We start from the raw sequence: 16,041 nt of genomic DNA, 5'->3' as shown, positions 1-16,041 counted from the left end.
TTTTCTTACAAATCTCGTTAGTTTATCAAGCCAAATAAGATGTATACGATATTTATTCTACATTTCTTGCAAAAAGTATTATTGTTCTCAATTTAATTGGAACGTATTATATTTTTTCTTAATTCTATATAATTGACAATGACGTCACTAGGGATCAACTTTACCTTAATTAAACATAATAAATGGGACTGGATTCAACTGGGGCTGTATTTGCTTCTACAAAAAATGCATTTAATTTTCCAAAAAAGATTTGGAAATTATTTTCTTAGAAAAAACAAAGTTAGAAAGTAAATTTAAATTTAAAATGTTTTAGGAAAATCTTTGCTCAACCTTTTGCTCACGTTAAAATATGTTTTGATTATAACTAATTATATTATCTACCTAATATTATTAGTGGGACACTTAGTTTCTTTAAACTGAAATGAATTCTTATAATTGAAATGAGTCTTTAGACTCTTACTTTTTCGATATCTATATATAGTAATTTATGAGTACAAATATCCTTGTTTCCTCTTATAAGAGACCCTTTTGCAAAAGAGAAGGTAAACTCAAATATAAAGCAACGGTAATGTCGTTTGATATTTATATATTTTTTAAGAATCAAACCATCTGACTTTCATTATATCCACTACGTTCAATGTTTATACATAGAACGTGCTAAAATAATGTTAAGGTATTGTGAGTTGAGCGTCTTTTTTTTAGTCAAACAAAATCACATTGAAGGGTGATTGATGGATATAAATTTTATTGAAATATTGATCCACACATTTTATGTGAGTAAAATATCAATACTATGACTTACATTATAGATTTTTTATATCCTACTTGGGAAAATAACGTTTGAATATATTTGAATTCTTTACTAAAAAGTTGAATGAATGGCTGACTTTATTTTACAATATTAATGCTATTTTTTTATTTTGCTCTCTAATTATATTTTAACTAAAATTAGCAAAATTTGAGTATTTCTGCAGTGCTTTTTTCATAACATATGGTATATCTCTATGTAAAGTTTTAACTTATCTACTTCAGTGTTAATTTCGTCAGACTGGACCAGACGAAAATATGATATAAATTTAGAATTGTAAAAAAGGTCCAAATCCCGGCGAGCGTAAATTATAAATATTTATATGAAAGTCCTATAAATTATTTATCCTTATTTTGTTAATTCAAACGTATAAGCTAGCCTAAGCTATAAAACAAATTGACAAGATGAACCTATTAGCTTGAAGAAATTTCCTTGGCTATGTGAACCCCCACCCGCAAGATATCTCTTTTAAGAAATGACGTAAATTTATCATTTTTCCTCGTGACTTATGCAATATGTTTCTCTTTTTGCAAATTTAACATTATTATTCATTCCATTAAAAGGTTAAATTCATGGAGGTTGAGTAGTTAGATATACTAACCTCCCCAGCGGCCGAAAAATTATTCTCGTAACCAACTAAATTTGAACAAAATTGATGAAGTGGGCATCGTTTCGTGACTTGGTTAATACTTTTGGTATTAACAAGCTAGGAATAGTTTAGTTTATGGTGATCTATAATAGTGTTTCTCAAAGTTACTATTTTTTTAAATTCTCTCAGGCGTGGTTTTTACGCTCACCTGGGGTTTGACTTTTTTACTATCTCTATATATGCATAATATTAATATACAAACAAAATTTTACTTGCGGCTTTAAAAAATACATTTTTACTTGCAAAGGGGATTAACAAGCCCCTCCGATTTGGCAAGTGGAAAATAAACATTTAAAAAAAGTACAATTTTTATATTTTATACTAATCTATGACTGTATGTAAAAGATATTTCATCTTCTTGACGAAATAATATATGGTCAAGACAAAATGTGACGAAACGAAAATGGAGGAGACGAATTCAAAATTCGCTGACGTAATTAACACTGTTCTATTCTTTATTATTTAAAAAAATCCTATTATTATTTGATTCTTTTATATATCTTTTATTTTAAATATCTTATTATTAATTATTCAAAGATGCAATTAGACTATTTCTAATGAATAAATAAGGGATCATCATCATACCTTACTTGCCAACTTTTTACTTATATTAATTATTTTTTGTAAGTGAGTTTCATCCAATTGTATAATATCTTTGTATGGTTTATTTCAAACGCAATTACTTTATGCAATTTATTGTTTTTTGAAAGGGGTAAGTTAATAATGACAAAACTGAGTTATTTGTATCAGATAACAATGTTAGCGTTATTAGCCGATACCATTATATAAATTATACTAATGATTAAATCGTACGGGTATCCAACGTGATGACAGGATGGAATCTATTTCTTTCTTTCTTTCTTTCTTTTTTTTATCATTTAATCTGCATGATAGAAATTTTAAAATTACAAACTTTTTTTTCTCTCTCATAAAAGATACACCAGCAGCTCACCATGATGTGAATAATCTTAAATTATCATTCTAGGTGGCACAACTAGAGCTCAATGGGAGGATGTTACAGGCTCTACACCTCTAACATTTATTAATGATTGTGTGAACTTTACCACAACTGTGTCTGCTCGTTTCTGGCTCATTGATTGTAGGAATGTGTCTGAAGTGATTAAAATGGCAACTGAATTATATAGAGAAGCTATCCATGTTCCCTTTATGGCCAAGTTTCTTGTGTACTCCAAAAGACAGGATCCTAATGAGTCAAGCCTTCGTGTCTTTTGTATCACAGATGATAAGGAAGATAAAACACTGGAAAGCCAAGAACATTTCATAGAGGTGGCCAAGTCCCGAGATGTTGAAGTTCTTGAAGGAAAATTAAACTATTTGGAGTTTGGAGGAAATTTGGTTCCTGTTTCAAAATCTGGTCAACAATTCAGTCTTAAATTTAATGCTTTTAAGGAAAATCGTCTTCCATTTGTGGTTCGAGTAAAAGACACAGAATCCAAATCAATGGGTCGCGTAGCGTTTATGAGAGAGTCCAAGACCCTCAATAATGTTCAACAAACGCCAATTTGCAACTTAAATCTAGAACTGCCAGAAACTGTATTTAGCCCAGTTAAAAATTCTATTGTTGAGTCCTCATATGAAAATACTTCATTCCTAAAGGAAGCTGGTTATGGTAAAGTATATTTTGTTTTATTCACTTTAATCAATAAATTGTTCCTAAAATCAAACTGCATAATATTATATGGATAATATTTAATACAAATACTTACTGTAGAGAATGTTTTTGATTTCGTGTCTTAATATGAATATAACTATGTAATAAGGTGAGTTTCCACATCTATTGGTCGTGTATAATTTTGAAACAGAACAATGGACAATATATTTATAAGAATTCTGCATTATTATAACCCTCAAACCACATCAATTCACATTTAAAATGTTTTTTGTTTTGATGAGATAAAATTTGGATGAAAAATTATTAACAAAATGAACCTCTTCATTTTGAAAATGAGAATGATTAAGATTTGAATATTATAATATGCAGAGTTTTTAAAAATATATTGTTTTTTCTTAACACGTCGTAAGCATGCACACTAGTGCTGGGCTTTGATTTGGAAATCCTACATTTAAAATATGTATGGAGCGGCCTCGTATTAAAATTCGGGGTTGACTCCCGTTCTTTAAAATATAAAAAAAAGATTTTTTATAAAAGAGATTTAAAAAATAGTCATTTGAGATATTTTTTGAAAAAGGAAATTTTGGTCTGCAATTGAAATTTAAATTTGGTTTCAAGTCGTGATCCAGACAAAAATATTGGTCCATAAAAATCACTTCAGACTACTGTTGGATTGATTTTAAGACTACATTCTTAACCAGTCTTTTTTTTTTTTTTTTCTCCACCTTTGAAATGACTTATTTAGTAATTATATAAATACTAAATAGTGTAGAGGTTCAATAGATGTGGAAACTCAACTTTAGTTCATTGCAGGGCTTTACTTGTAACCGTAAAATGACATTTCGCCAAAAACGATAGTTAATATATATTAAAATATGCTTTTGCATATTATAATTAAATTTAAAATGATAAATAGGTTTTATTCATATGCTATATATATATCATATAAAGTAAACTAATTCGTGTTATTTTGCTGAATAATATTTCTTTTAATAATTATATTCATTTATGATCATTATACATATATATGACAGTAAGATGGATTTTATCTCCTTTTGCTACTTAAAATAACTGTTTTGGTAGGTGTGAGAAAAAATAATTCTTTGCCAGGGATGATCACTCTTCATTTTCTTATTTGCTCCATAAATTGTAATTTTCTGTAAAATTGATCAGGATCTAGTTGCTGGGGACAAATTATATCATTGCAACACCATAGTCACGCAACCTGACCATTTTATTATCTTACTACTGTACTTAGTATAAAAAAGTCAGGGCTAATATGTATATCCTTGGCCCTTATGGGTCCGGTCCTACTGATGTACAATATTAATGGCCGTAAACTGTTCTTAAAAATTGAGAGGATAATAATTGTAAAATAGGCGAGTGTTGAGATAAAATACCATTATTTAAGGGTAAAGGATTCGAACCACATGCTACTGTGTTGTGTTTATATAATGATTATTAATTAATAAGAAATATTATTCTGCAAAAAAACACTCATTCAATTTACCAATAGGACACGAACGATACAAATGTTGTATCGTAAATTAGTAAAATTAAGAAAGTAATAACAGTTCCTATTTATTATTATATCATTTTTAATTGTATTAAAATATCAATATATTAAACATTATTTTTTCCCAAATATCCCAAATTGTTCTTTGGTGAATAGTTCTCAGACTGTTTGTAATAATCTAAGAGATATGTAACGAATGAGTTTTTTGATTTAAGACACCCGTTTATTTATTTACAGCTTTTTATAAATAATGAAATTTTGAGAATTGTTCAGAAATTATATAAAAAACAATATGAATGATTATTTTTAAATTTTTACTTCAATTCTGACTAGCAAATTTAACTAACGGATTTTTCATAATAATATTTCTGGTCATCATAATTACCTTTTTTCTTCTTCGTGATTCCTTTTAGGTAAGTTTGATACCATTCACAAAGCTGACTTACGCATATCGGATATTGGTAACATGCTCGGTTCAGACTGGGTCCATCTAGCTCATATACTTGACATTAATGAAGCTGACATAAATATAATCAAATCCGAGTACCCTGAGAATGTGGGTCAGCAGGCCATGGTTATGCTCCGCTTGTGGTTGAATCTTAATGAAAATAGAGCTTCTGGGAATGAACTTGAGCGTGGACTTCATGTTTGTGGACGAGAGGATATCATTAAGGCTTGTATGTTTAATGTGGAAATGGTAACAGATAATAACGAAAAGACAATCGCACAAATGGCTCTGAATCAAGTACAGGACAATTCGGTAATTATCCTTTAATTTTTTAGAGTCTTTTGGGTAAATCAAATACATAAATTTTGAATACAGTAGTACCCACTGAAGCCGGATATGAAAAATCGAATTAATGATACACTCCTTTATAACTGACTTTAATAAATGCCTCCTATAAACCAGCATACTTAATACGGAGAGAATTGTGGATAGCTAAAAAAAATTCCTAATTGACAATCTTAGTTTTGAACGACTTTTCTTTTTTTTGCATAGGAAATTTGACGCTTTTTGACTTGTGAATATTTTATATACATATTTGTAACTATACTGCATAACATCTATGGAGAATGTCACTTTTTGGATTTTTTTTAAGTTATTAAATACAAATATTATTCATATGATGTTCGCGATTATTTTAAGTACATTTACAAAAACTAAGAATATAAATAAAGGAGACAAGTAAATTGTATCCTTTAATAAGGTCTAACTATCTGTGTATATTATAAATTTAATTATTAGAATAATTATCTATTTATGTACAATATAGAACAACAAGAAATCTCTGAAGGAGGAAGTTGCTTCATCCATTTATGAAGCAGAGGAGCATAAGTATATTGCAGAAGAAAAGGATGTGGTCTCTGAGTCTTCTTATACAGGTAAAATGAACTCAATAATGAATTAATATTAAACATGCTAACCGTATGTCATGAATAACATTTTGATAATTGATTAATGATTTCGTATGTAGATGAGAAAATCAAAGAGGACGGAAATGAAATCGAAAAAGATGAACAGGAAGAACTCGAAGAACTAGAGGAAGAAGAAAGAAATTTTGAATCACTACCATCTAATCATGAAGGTACATCATAATAGTATCTAAATTGCTTATTATCACTTTTAAAAATTTGGTTTTTAGTTCTCTTTGAATCCTTAAATACAACTTGAAAAAATAAATGAAAAAATTTCCATATCAAATCACCCAAAAAAAAAATCACCTGAATAACTCGGAGTTTTGATGGAATTTAATATACATGTAAAAAAAAATCCTGCAGACTACATATCTAATTTTTTACAATTAAATTATGTGTTCCTGAGATTTGAATTCCTTTATTTTTTTAATTTTAGCAAAAATTGAGGTATGCACCAATTTACAAATAGTCATATCTTCTGAACTTGGGGCTCAAGTAACATTAAAATTGTACAAAAAAAAGTTTTATATATAAAACTAGCTCGTTTTGGGACTATAACCTTGAATTTGACTTGGTGGTTCAAGTTTTATCTTCTATAGTAATATATGTGAATATGAAGGGAATAATTTTTTTGGAGATATTTCAATTTGATTTTAAATAAAATAAAATGCAGTCTATTACATAAATATTTCTTATAAATTAATATTTTCTTATAATATGAGGATAATTTATTATCAATATAAGGAACTGTAATTCATATTTATATCGTCAGAGCTAAAAATGAATTCGATTAGACCAAGATACAATTTATCAAGGAGGTCAAATTAAGGGCCATGGACCCAAAACAAGTTAATGTAAATTTTTTGGAAGAACATATTTTTCCACACATTCCACTTCTCATAAATACTTTGTTTATTGAAATTCAACCACAGGTTAAGAATATATGACTATTTGAAATTTGGTGTACTCCTCAATTTCTTTTCTAAAATTGAGAAAAAAAATAAAGGCTCAATATCTTGAGAACTAATTATTTGATTGTACAAAAATTGTAGATATTGAGTTTGTAAGTCAACATCACAAGTAAAGTAAATTGTATCAGATTCAGAGTTGTTGATGTGAAAACCTTTGGATTATTTGATGTAGAATGACCCAAAAATATTATTTGACGTTCCACAATTCTGATGATCCTCATTTATCAATCATCTATTTACTCATCTTCATTTTTTTATTTCTTTTCTCTTTTTTTTGTTATTTCTTTTTTTTGTGCTGAACACTTAGAATGGTACGATGCATCAATTGTACCAGAGGCTTCCTTACTTTTACCCCCGTCCATGTCTCCTTTGAGATTTAACTGCCTTCTATATAATCTATCTGTCTTGTTGCATTCAGTTAAGAATGAACTGATTCTTCTATCTTCTGAGCAGAGAAGAATCATATCGTTCGATAAATACCCTACTCATATATGTTTTGATGAGTCCATTTTTTACAAAGCCAAACGAGATATGATTGAGTTCAATCAAATGGAGGAATATTTGATGTCATTTGTTATGATGAGGATTGTAGAAATGTTAGGGGAAAATAATGTAAATGTTAGGGACAGAGTCTTGCTATATGTTGAGTTTATTCAAAAGTTGCTCTACTCACTCAAATGGCAATTTATGATGGATGATAAAAAGTTAGCACTCAGGAAATTAAAGGAGCTACTTGATAATTTGGTCCATGTACCTTCTTGCGTAGGGAAGGAGGAGAGTATAGGACTACAAAAAAAGCAGAAAAAGTTTTTGGTTGTGAAAGTAATTAAAATGGAAACCACTTTTAATGAATGTGACATCTACGTATCCCCTTCGTTTTTTGAAGAGACCAACAGAATCCAGGAGGAAATAATTGATGACCTTCCTCCTCCTCAAGAACGAGAACCATCAAAAGACAACCTTAGTTCAAGCTCAAATCCTCCTGAGGAAGACAACGAGGATCAGTTCTATACTTACAAGATCTTGTCGGATGCTACTGATCCAAACTCTCCCAATACAGCTGATGCGAAGAACTCCAAAATGTCAATGGATAAGTTTAAAGAGGATCTTCTGTCGGATTCCTTGCGAATTGAGCTGTATCGTATTCACTCTAAAGAAATTGTTTGTTTCAAGTGTATACCATCCTTTGTCGCACATTACTTCAATAATAACGAAGGGATTTTAACTAGGCATAATGAGTCCCTCATTCGTTCATCCATGACAACAGCTACTGTAACTACTGTAAGTCGTAGATTTGTCGAAGAAATGGAGTCAGTCGAGACTCAGCCTACTTCGAGTGGAAAAACAATATTCAAAACACGGCATTAGCATTCTACAAGGGTTATTACTGAATAAATACCTTGTTCATTTATGTATTTTACAAACGTATGTACAACAGCAGGCAATAGATTATTTATTTAAAATATGTTTAAAATATTATTTTAATAAGCTTCTTCAATGATCACAAAATAAAAATGATTCATGTTGAATAGTAAAATATTCTCAATACCACACATCAATATTCATGATGGAATTAAAACACAATAAGATTTTGCAAGATGAAGCAAATGAAACAGATATTATACATAGATCAGAGTAGATGGGATAAATCCACAAAATTTTAACCCTTATCAAAAACATAGTCGAGAGCAAGTAGCAAGAATTTATTTTTTGGACGTGTGCAATTTGTGTTTCCAGACCACATTTGTTCGTTCAATGCAACTCAACAACGTGTCAGTCAAAGTTTAAAAAAAAGATAACATGTTTGAATGAGCTTACTGTTCCAGTGTAGTCTAGGACGTAGTTGGTTATCAAAAAGCTCAGTTTATTATTTCTATAGCTGGGAGGGATGAAAAGGATATTATGAAAGTTCACTCGTCAAAATGAGACAGGAAGAGTACTCCCATCCTTATGGCTGACCCAAAAATGATCACCCAGATCAAATCCTGGGATGTTATCAGTATTCTGGCCAACAATCGCCATAAAAAAAAAGTCATCCAGGATCACAAATAGCTTAGAATTGTTCAATGATTGAACTTCTAAAATAAGAGGTCTACCATATGTACAAAAAAAGAAGTTTATAGCCTTCATCCTGCCCCTGGGTGTTATTGGAGTCATTGATAGTAATACTGGGCAGCTGTCTTTCCTGCAGAGATGGTAAACGCTTTAAAAGCATTTTTAGACTCGTATTGAGTGAATAATTGCCCCTGAATTATATTTTTTTTGTACAATTTTTTCTACATTTTTTAAAAACAAGTTTGGAATAGTACGTATATATCTAATCGACCCTGTATGAATGTATTAGAAGTTTGGCCTATCCGTCAATATACATAGTTATAGAAATCATATTCCTTTCCTTCGAACCTTATTTATCCTTCTTACTCCAATTTTATTTACATATTCCTATTCTAAAGTGCCTCTGTTGCAATTAAGTGGGAAACTAAGGTATTCTCTAATGCTATTGTTTATGTTATCTAAAGAAAAGAATTATTGACATATTGATTCCCTAATACCTTAATGTTTCTTATATTTTGAATTTTTCATATCTTCAATAGAAAATCAATTATTGTCTCACATTTATTCTATGTGAATTGCAAAATGTAAAATTTGTATTACTAGAAAGTCCCGTTTTGAAGGTAAAATTGTTTTTTTTTACTGCACTATGGTCTTTTCTACTCAAGGGCATAAGAAACCGCTATCTGCAAAATTTGAGATCTCTCACGCCATTTATAAGGTATATAAAAGAGAAACATTTGGTTTTGAAATCCCTTGAAGCACCTTTGATTTTTGAAAACAAGGTGTACAAGAGTTGTTTTGGTATATCAAAACATATGTAGTGATATCGTTACAATATTTGGCCCAATTCTTTAAAATTTTGATTAATTAAGAGACCTGAAGAAATATGTCAAAAAATTTGCAGATAGCTGGTTTGTTATGCTCTTCAGCAGAAATATCATAGTGCAGTAAAAAAGAACTTTACTCCAGAGACATACCACTCTTCAGATGGATACATTCTTTGCCGCAGCTTTTGGCGATTTTCTTCTTCCTTTTAAATATTATTATTTTAAGGACTTACATATTTATATCGAAGGATCTTTTACCACAGCCTCACTTATTTTGACTTGTCCCTTCTACGACGTAGTTTCCAGCACTCTAGATATTTGATATACATTCAAAGTCTTTAAAAATAATAATAACTTAAGGGAGACAAAAGTTACAAAAACTGCGGCGGCAAGAAACATAATTTTTGTTAGGCAAGACTTATTGTATTTATCTCTTTATGCTTTTTTCAAATATTTATATTTTTTTTTTGCATTTTATTACTCTACATAGTCAAATAATAATAATGATGCTTTAAATCTTTATATACATAGAATGGAGACAGCACTAAATGTTATAATATTATAATTAATAATGTATTTGCCATAATTTAACACTCTTACTATACAATCAATATTTATTAAAAAAAACTAGTTCCACTTAGTGCTCTTAAATTCACTGCTTCTTTCATGTCACATGACTTAAATTGTTTGAGAATTGATACAAGGTTCTCAAACGAGTATTTATATAAGTAATCATGGATTGTGTTTTTACAAAAACAAGGGTTTTCTTTTACTGCGGACTTGGTCAAATAATGTAACATAGTATATATATATATATATATAGTACATATTTTTCAATCTATTGCGTTTCTTCAAAAACATAAATGTAACATATTCTGATGCATAATCGTATTAATTAATTCACTTGCATGTTTTAATTTACGTCATACGTAAATAATTTAATTGATTTATCATGTGTATAATTTTCTAATAGCTAATGATATTGTCAAATAGGTGAGTTAAGTTGATAGGAAGTTCAAAAAATGTAAATATATTGTTGGGTTTTTCTTCAAATCATTAATACGTCATTGTTTTTTGTTTTTTTACAAATGACGTCAGATTTGAAGAGTGCTATGAATTTATATTGAAAAATTATGACATTATTAGTCAAAAATTGAATAATATTGATTTCTTACCAGCAGAATATCCCTTAACTGAAGTTAGAAATGAAATAATACGAAGTACGTATATAGATAGGAGAGGGGATGGGGATTTGAAATTGCTAACAAAAGCTATAATTTACTTACTTTATGAGGAGAGAGGGCTAAAGAAATGTGTACCAAATTCGAACATGGGGGAGGGAGGGAAGAGGATAAATGCCAAAAACTTGTTCACATACTTTGTACATGGCTACTAAACCAAAGGTATGAATACTTAAAGTGTACTGATTCTTTATTCACATCAATTTCATTTTAATATAATTCTTTGTTCTCCCTTCAAATTCTTATCTTCATGGTTGTTGAGCTGGCTTTGACTGGTTAAACGATTTTAAACCAATTTCTGTGCTATTAATAATACAAAATAGTAATTAAAAATACACCGGTCATTTTCTGTGATAACATTTTTTTTATAGTAAGGGGCAGTAATAACCTATGACAATATTTGAACAATCATAGTCAAACGCAAAATTTTAGCACTCTAGAAGTTGCTAATTTCGAGTTTGATTGAAAAGCAAAAGTGAGACGGACGGACAAACTAATATTCTGTTAACGTTTATATAGATGATGTAAATTCGATTTTGAATTTGATTATTTAATTCAAATTACTAATGTCAAGATGTGATTAATCACAATAATGTTTTCTGAACAAATGCTATAGATCGAAAGTTTTTCTACCTACATATAAGTGACTTATTCATCTATTTGACAAGGTATCGTTAAGGATCCGAAAGCTTTACATTTGTTATACTTCTAAATGAAAGATATATTTGAGAAACGACTACTAAGTGGTTCTTTGAAGCATGATAATAGAGAACACTTATTAAATAATGTAGAGTATGATAATAATGAGATGTAACCAAAAATGTGTACTAGAGTCGGAGAATTAAAGTTCATTGAGCTGATTCATTCAACTTGATTAAAGTGAAACTCCAGTCATGTAAACAAGTATAATTTTCTAGTCATACTCGGGAGTGGCTCTAGAGAATTTGAGTCACCTTACTTTAGACATTTGACTCAAGTCCAACTAGATTATGCCGATGTGACTCGAGTACACGTTTCTAGTAGACATGACTCCTAAAATGAAGATAGATGTGACTGATGTGTGACTGAAAATATTTGTTAATGCACATAAATAATATGTATATTTATTATGTTATAAAATCCTCTGATTTCACGATAAATATTTTTGTGCAAGGCTTTTAATTTAGAAATTTTTAGTTTCAATTAGTGTTTTCATCATGTGGTTTTTACACTCTCCCCTTAAAGTTACAGTGTCATTTTTAATCGGTGCACCTACTATTCAGATAATAAATAAATGGTGAAGAAATTATAGTCATTTAAGTATATTAAATGAAATATCTATATCTCATTTAAATAAATAAATATTTCAAAGGGCTTGAAAATTTGAGCATCTTTCAATGCTGTGAAACTCTCGTTCCAGACAAAACTATAACGTGATTATGATGAAACGATTACCACGTAATAAGCTTATGTACATATTTTGTTGAATACAAGACTACCTTTTTTGTCGGTTAGATGCCCTTTTAATTACTCTATAATTAACTACTCAACGTCCATGAATTAACCTGGTTAATTCTGTGAAAGGAAGCGGGAAATTGGATTAGTCACGAGGGCAAAGGATAAAATGACATCACTTATGAGTTATGACTGATATATTTTGTTATGGCGCTCAAATCTTGTATCACATTTTAAAGTAAACAACCTATCCTACTACTTTAATACCATATTTTCTGGAGTTTAATATATCCTTTCAAGATATTTATTCAGCACATTTTGATAAGCTCCTAAAAACCAATGTTCAATTTATTCTGATTTCAAGTATGAATATGAGATAGAAATAATGCCTTAAATAATTTATTATAGATTATAATCTATTGATATATGGTTATAGTGTTTTACCATAGCGTCATCATTTTTTAAGTCGACAATCTTGGAGGCATGAACAATCTAATTTTTAAGGGTATTAGCTAACACTTTCTCAAGATTTTTGTGGAAGATTATTTATTTATTATAAAAAAAAACTCTAATAAGTTAACAACTATGCCTCTAACATTCCATTCATTTGGGTGGTTTATGCTGTTTGTGATGTTAGTGACACGTTTTTCATTGTAGATTGTGAAAGTGTTCAATCATTTTCAATAGCAAGGCAGTAAAAAATAATGTTTTCCTTGATTAGATCTGAGACGATTCCGGATTTTGAGTAAATTTTCAATACTTTCAAGACTTAAGAATCCATTCCAATGTCAGTAGAATCAAATAATTACTATTTTTTTTTATTGCACAATAAAAAAAAACAAAAAAACGGAGTAAAATACGTCACTAAAGCAATTTAATAATATAAATATAAGGTCGATTTTTAGTGGAGCAAGGGGCAAAGTAGGGCTATGTCTCATTGCTCTATGGACCATTCCCTATTTAGGACACATGCCCTTCTCCCATGCTTGATTGTATAAATTAGGAAGCCTTAGGACATTCTTGATTTTCAACTAAATCAATTATAAATTGATATAAAGTTATTGCAAAAAATAAATTCAAATTAAAAAAAATCTTCCACAAATATATTTTCCCTTCAGGCCCGCTTACGGTAAACCTGCCCTGGTTACACACTATAAAAAGTTTGAGAACCATTTATATATGTATGTGGTAGCCACTATCTATTTATATTTGACTATGATGTATATTAGTAGCAAAGTCTGGAATCGTGACAGTATTCTGAAGTCGATTCCAGGCTATTGTTATTGCAGTTTTCTATTTATCCAGAATCGGTTGAGGCCTATCCTTAATCTATTTTTTTGGTGTGAATTTATTATTAGAAATAATTATTGTTTCTTTATCTTTTGTGATCATACATATTATGCCTGTTAATGTATTAATATTAAATGAGGTCGTAATTATAGTGTTGTGTCAGTCCAGTCTTGGGACCGCTCCTATCAGTCCTTTCTTACAATTGTTGGTTATTGAATCTTTTCTAAAAATATTGTGCGTTTACTAAGCCAAATAAGATATGTCAAATACATATAGAAAGAGGATTGTACATATTTTATCCATAAAAAAATAGTCATTTTTCCATTAGTAATGTAATATAATACTTATAGATCATTGATCGTTTTCATGTACCGTCAGCATTATTAAAGGTCTGTCATTTTGGGGGTTCAAACAACCAATTTTTATAAGAATAAAACACCTATTTTCATTCATATTAACGAAAATAGTGAGCTATTGGATCACGTCAAAATGTGACTAACAAATAAAAGGACATGTACCCTTTCTCTCCATCAAAAATATATCCCTCTAATGAGGGCTCGGGTAACTTTTTTAGCAATACCCTAAAATAACTTGTAGCAGAATTAATTTCCAGGACAAATCAATCTACTTGCAGAATTTCCCACAAAATTTTCTAAATTACCCCCTTCGGATTAATAAACTTCTGATCCCCGACCCCTTCTCTAATGGCTACTTTTATCATATAGGGCCCTAATATGTTATCCAATCATATTTCTATAGTCTAAACAATAAATTAACTACTTCTATGGAAGTAATAAGATATTTTTCTCTTTATCATTCCACTATTCTCGTCCTTAATCAATCAAAAAAACTAATCTAGTCATTTCATAGGGATTTTAATTACATACTACTTTGATTTAATTCAAATATCACTGTTTATCATTGGTATCCACTAGTATTCTATCCAGATGTCAAGTCCTTTTTGTATTCTTAAAGCAATTTCCTTAAGTTATTTCACTATTAAATGGAAATTTTTCCATTTTATGTCGTAAAAACATTAGTTATGAGGCCTCAAAATAGCGTTGCCTTCAATTATGTTACTATTTATAACATCAGTGAAAAGGCTCTATATTTTTACTTAATGAAGGAAAAACACCCTCAATTACGTCAAGAGGTATTGATTTGACCTTTTTGAAGGACCAACAAGTGAGATGCGACTGGAGTAAACTGCGTTCCTATATAAGGACCGACACACCATTTGTCGTAAACTAGAAGTCTGTAATACGATTCTCTGTTTGTTACGTTCAAAAAATGAGCATGAAAAAGAATGAGAGGCGTGTCAGACCATTAGTTTCCTATTCCTCCTTAATTTTAAGAATTTATGCCTTTATATTTATTATAATATTAATAATGATTTTCCCCTCTTATATTTCTTACAGATCACAATTATTGAGGAAGAGGAGGAAGAAGAGGAGTTTCCGTGGACTACTGATGTTGTATATGTGTGAAGAATCGTTTATTTATATTTACTTATTTAACTCTGCTGTCTGTATTTACCGAAATATAAATAATATAAAATCATTTTCGTTATTCATCGAATAATTAATAATGGCTTATTATCTCTATCTACTTATATTCATATATTTTTTTTTAGTTGGATTTAATTATATTTTATAATATAAGTGTGCACTTATTTATTTACTTTTTATGTAGTAGCATTTATTAATTATTATTCTACAGAAAGCCCTTTTTAAAGCAACCATGTATGACTCCACTCTCTCTCTCTCTCTCTATAACTACGACTCTATTCCTCCCCTATAATTACTTACCTATATTTTTGGAATCTATTTTTTTAATATTATCATCTTACCTACTACGTAATTGCTTTTAAATCATTGAGAATTTGAGTTCATTCTTATTACTTAATAATATGCTTGTTGACATTACATATAATTTGAGTTGGAATAAAGACAAATGCTTTCGAAATTTTCTCATGAAGATAGATGCTTCCTGTTTACTTTGTTTTATCTAAATACATTCTATAGAGTTATCATATTAATAATAGTAAATTAGATTTAACTGTTGCTACGAGTTATTCTTATGGAATACATTTTGAGTTGTATAGTCTATGCACTGCCGGAATGTTACTATATAAGCCGAAAAAAGATATGGTAACTGTGAGAATTTGAAGAATGTTCTAGAGGAGAGGAGAGCAGTCTAGC

The 16,041-nt window shown here is 29.6% G+C and overlaps 1 protein-coding gene across 1 annotated transcript in view; it reads left to right on the top strand.

The window, feature by feature from the left end:
- LOC121113799 (uncharacterized) overlaps nucleotides 1–15,805 on the top strand; it is a 38,872-nt gene extending 23,067 nt beyond the window's left edge. The window contains 6 exon segments of the mRNA XM_071886813.1: nucleotides 2,443–3,087; nucleotides 5,020–5,366; nucleotides 5,881–5,989; nucleotides 6,082–6,192; nucleotides 7,301–8,418; nucleotides 15,259–15,805. Coding sequence (XP_071742914.1) covers nucleotides 2,443–3,087; nucleotides 5,020–5,366; nucleotides 5,881–5,989; nucleotides 6,082–6,192; nucleotides 7,301–8,361 — 2,273 coding nt within the window. The 3' untranslated portion in view covers nucleotides 8,362–8,418; nucleotides 15,259–15,805.
- The last annotated feature ends 236 nt before the right edge of the window (nucleotides 15,806–16,041 follow it).

This window comes from Lepeophtheirus salmonis, chromosome 2, assembly GCF_016086655.4.
Source record: "Lepeophtheirus salmonis chromosome 2, UVic_Lsal_1.4, whole genome shotgun sequence".
Lineage (NCBI taxonomy): Eukaryota > Metazoa > Arthropoda > Copepoda > Siphonostomatoida > Caligidae > Lepeophtheirus > Lepeophtheirus salmonis.
The sequence above is the reverse complement of the archived record's forward strand: the minus strand, read 5'-3'. Positions and strand labels throughout refer to the sequence as shown.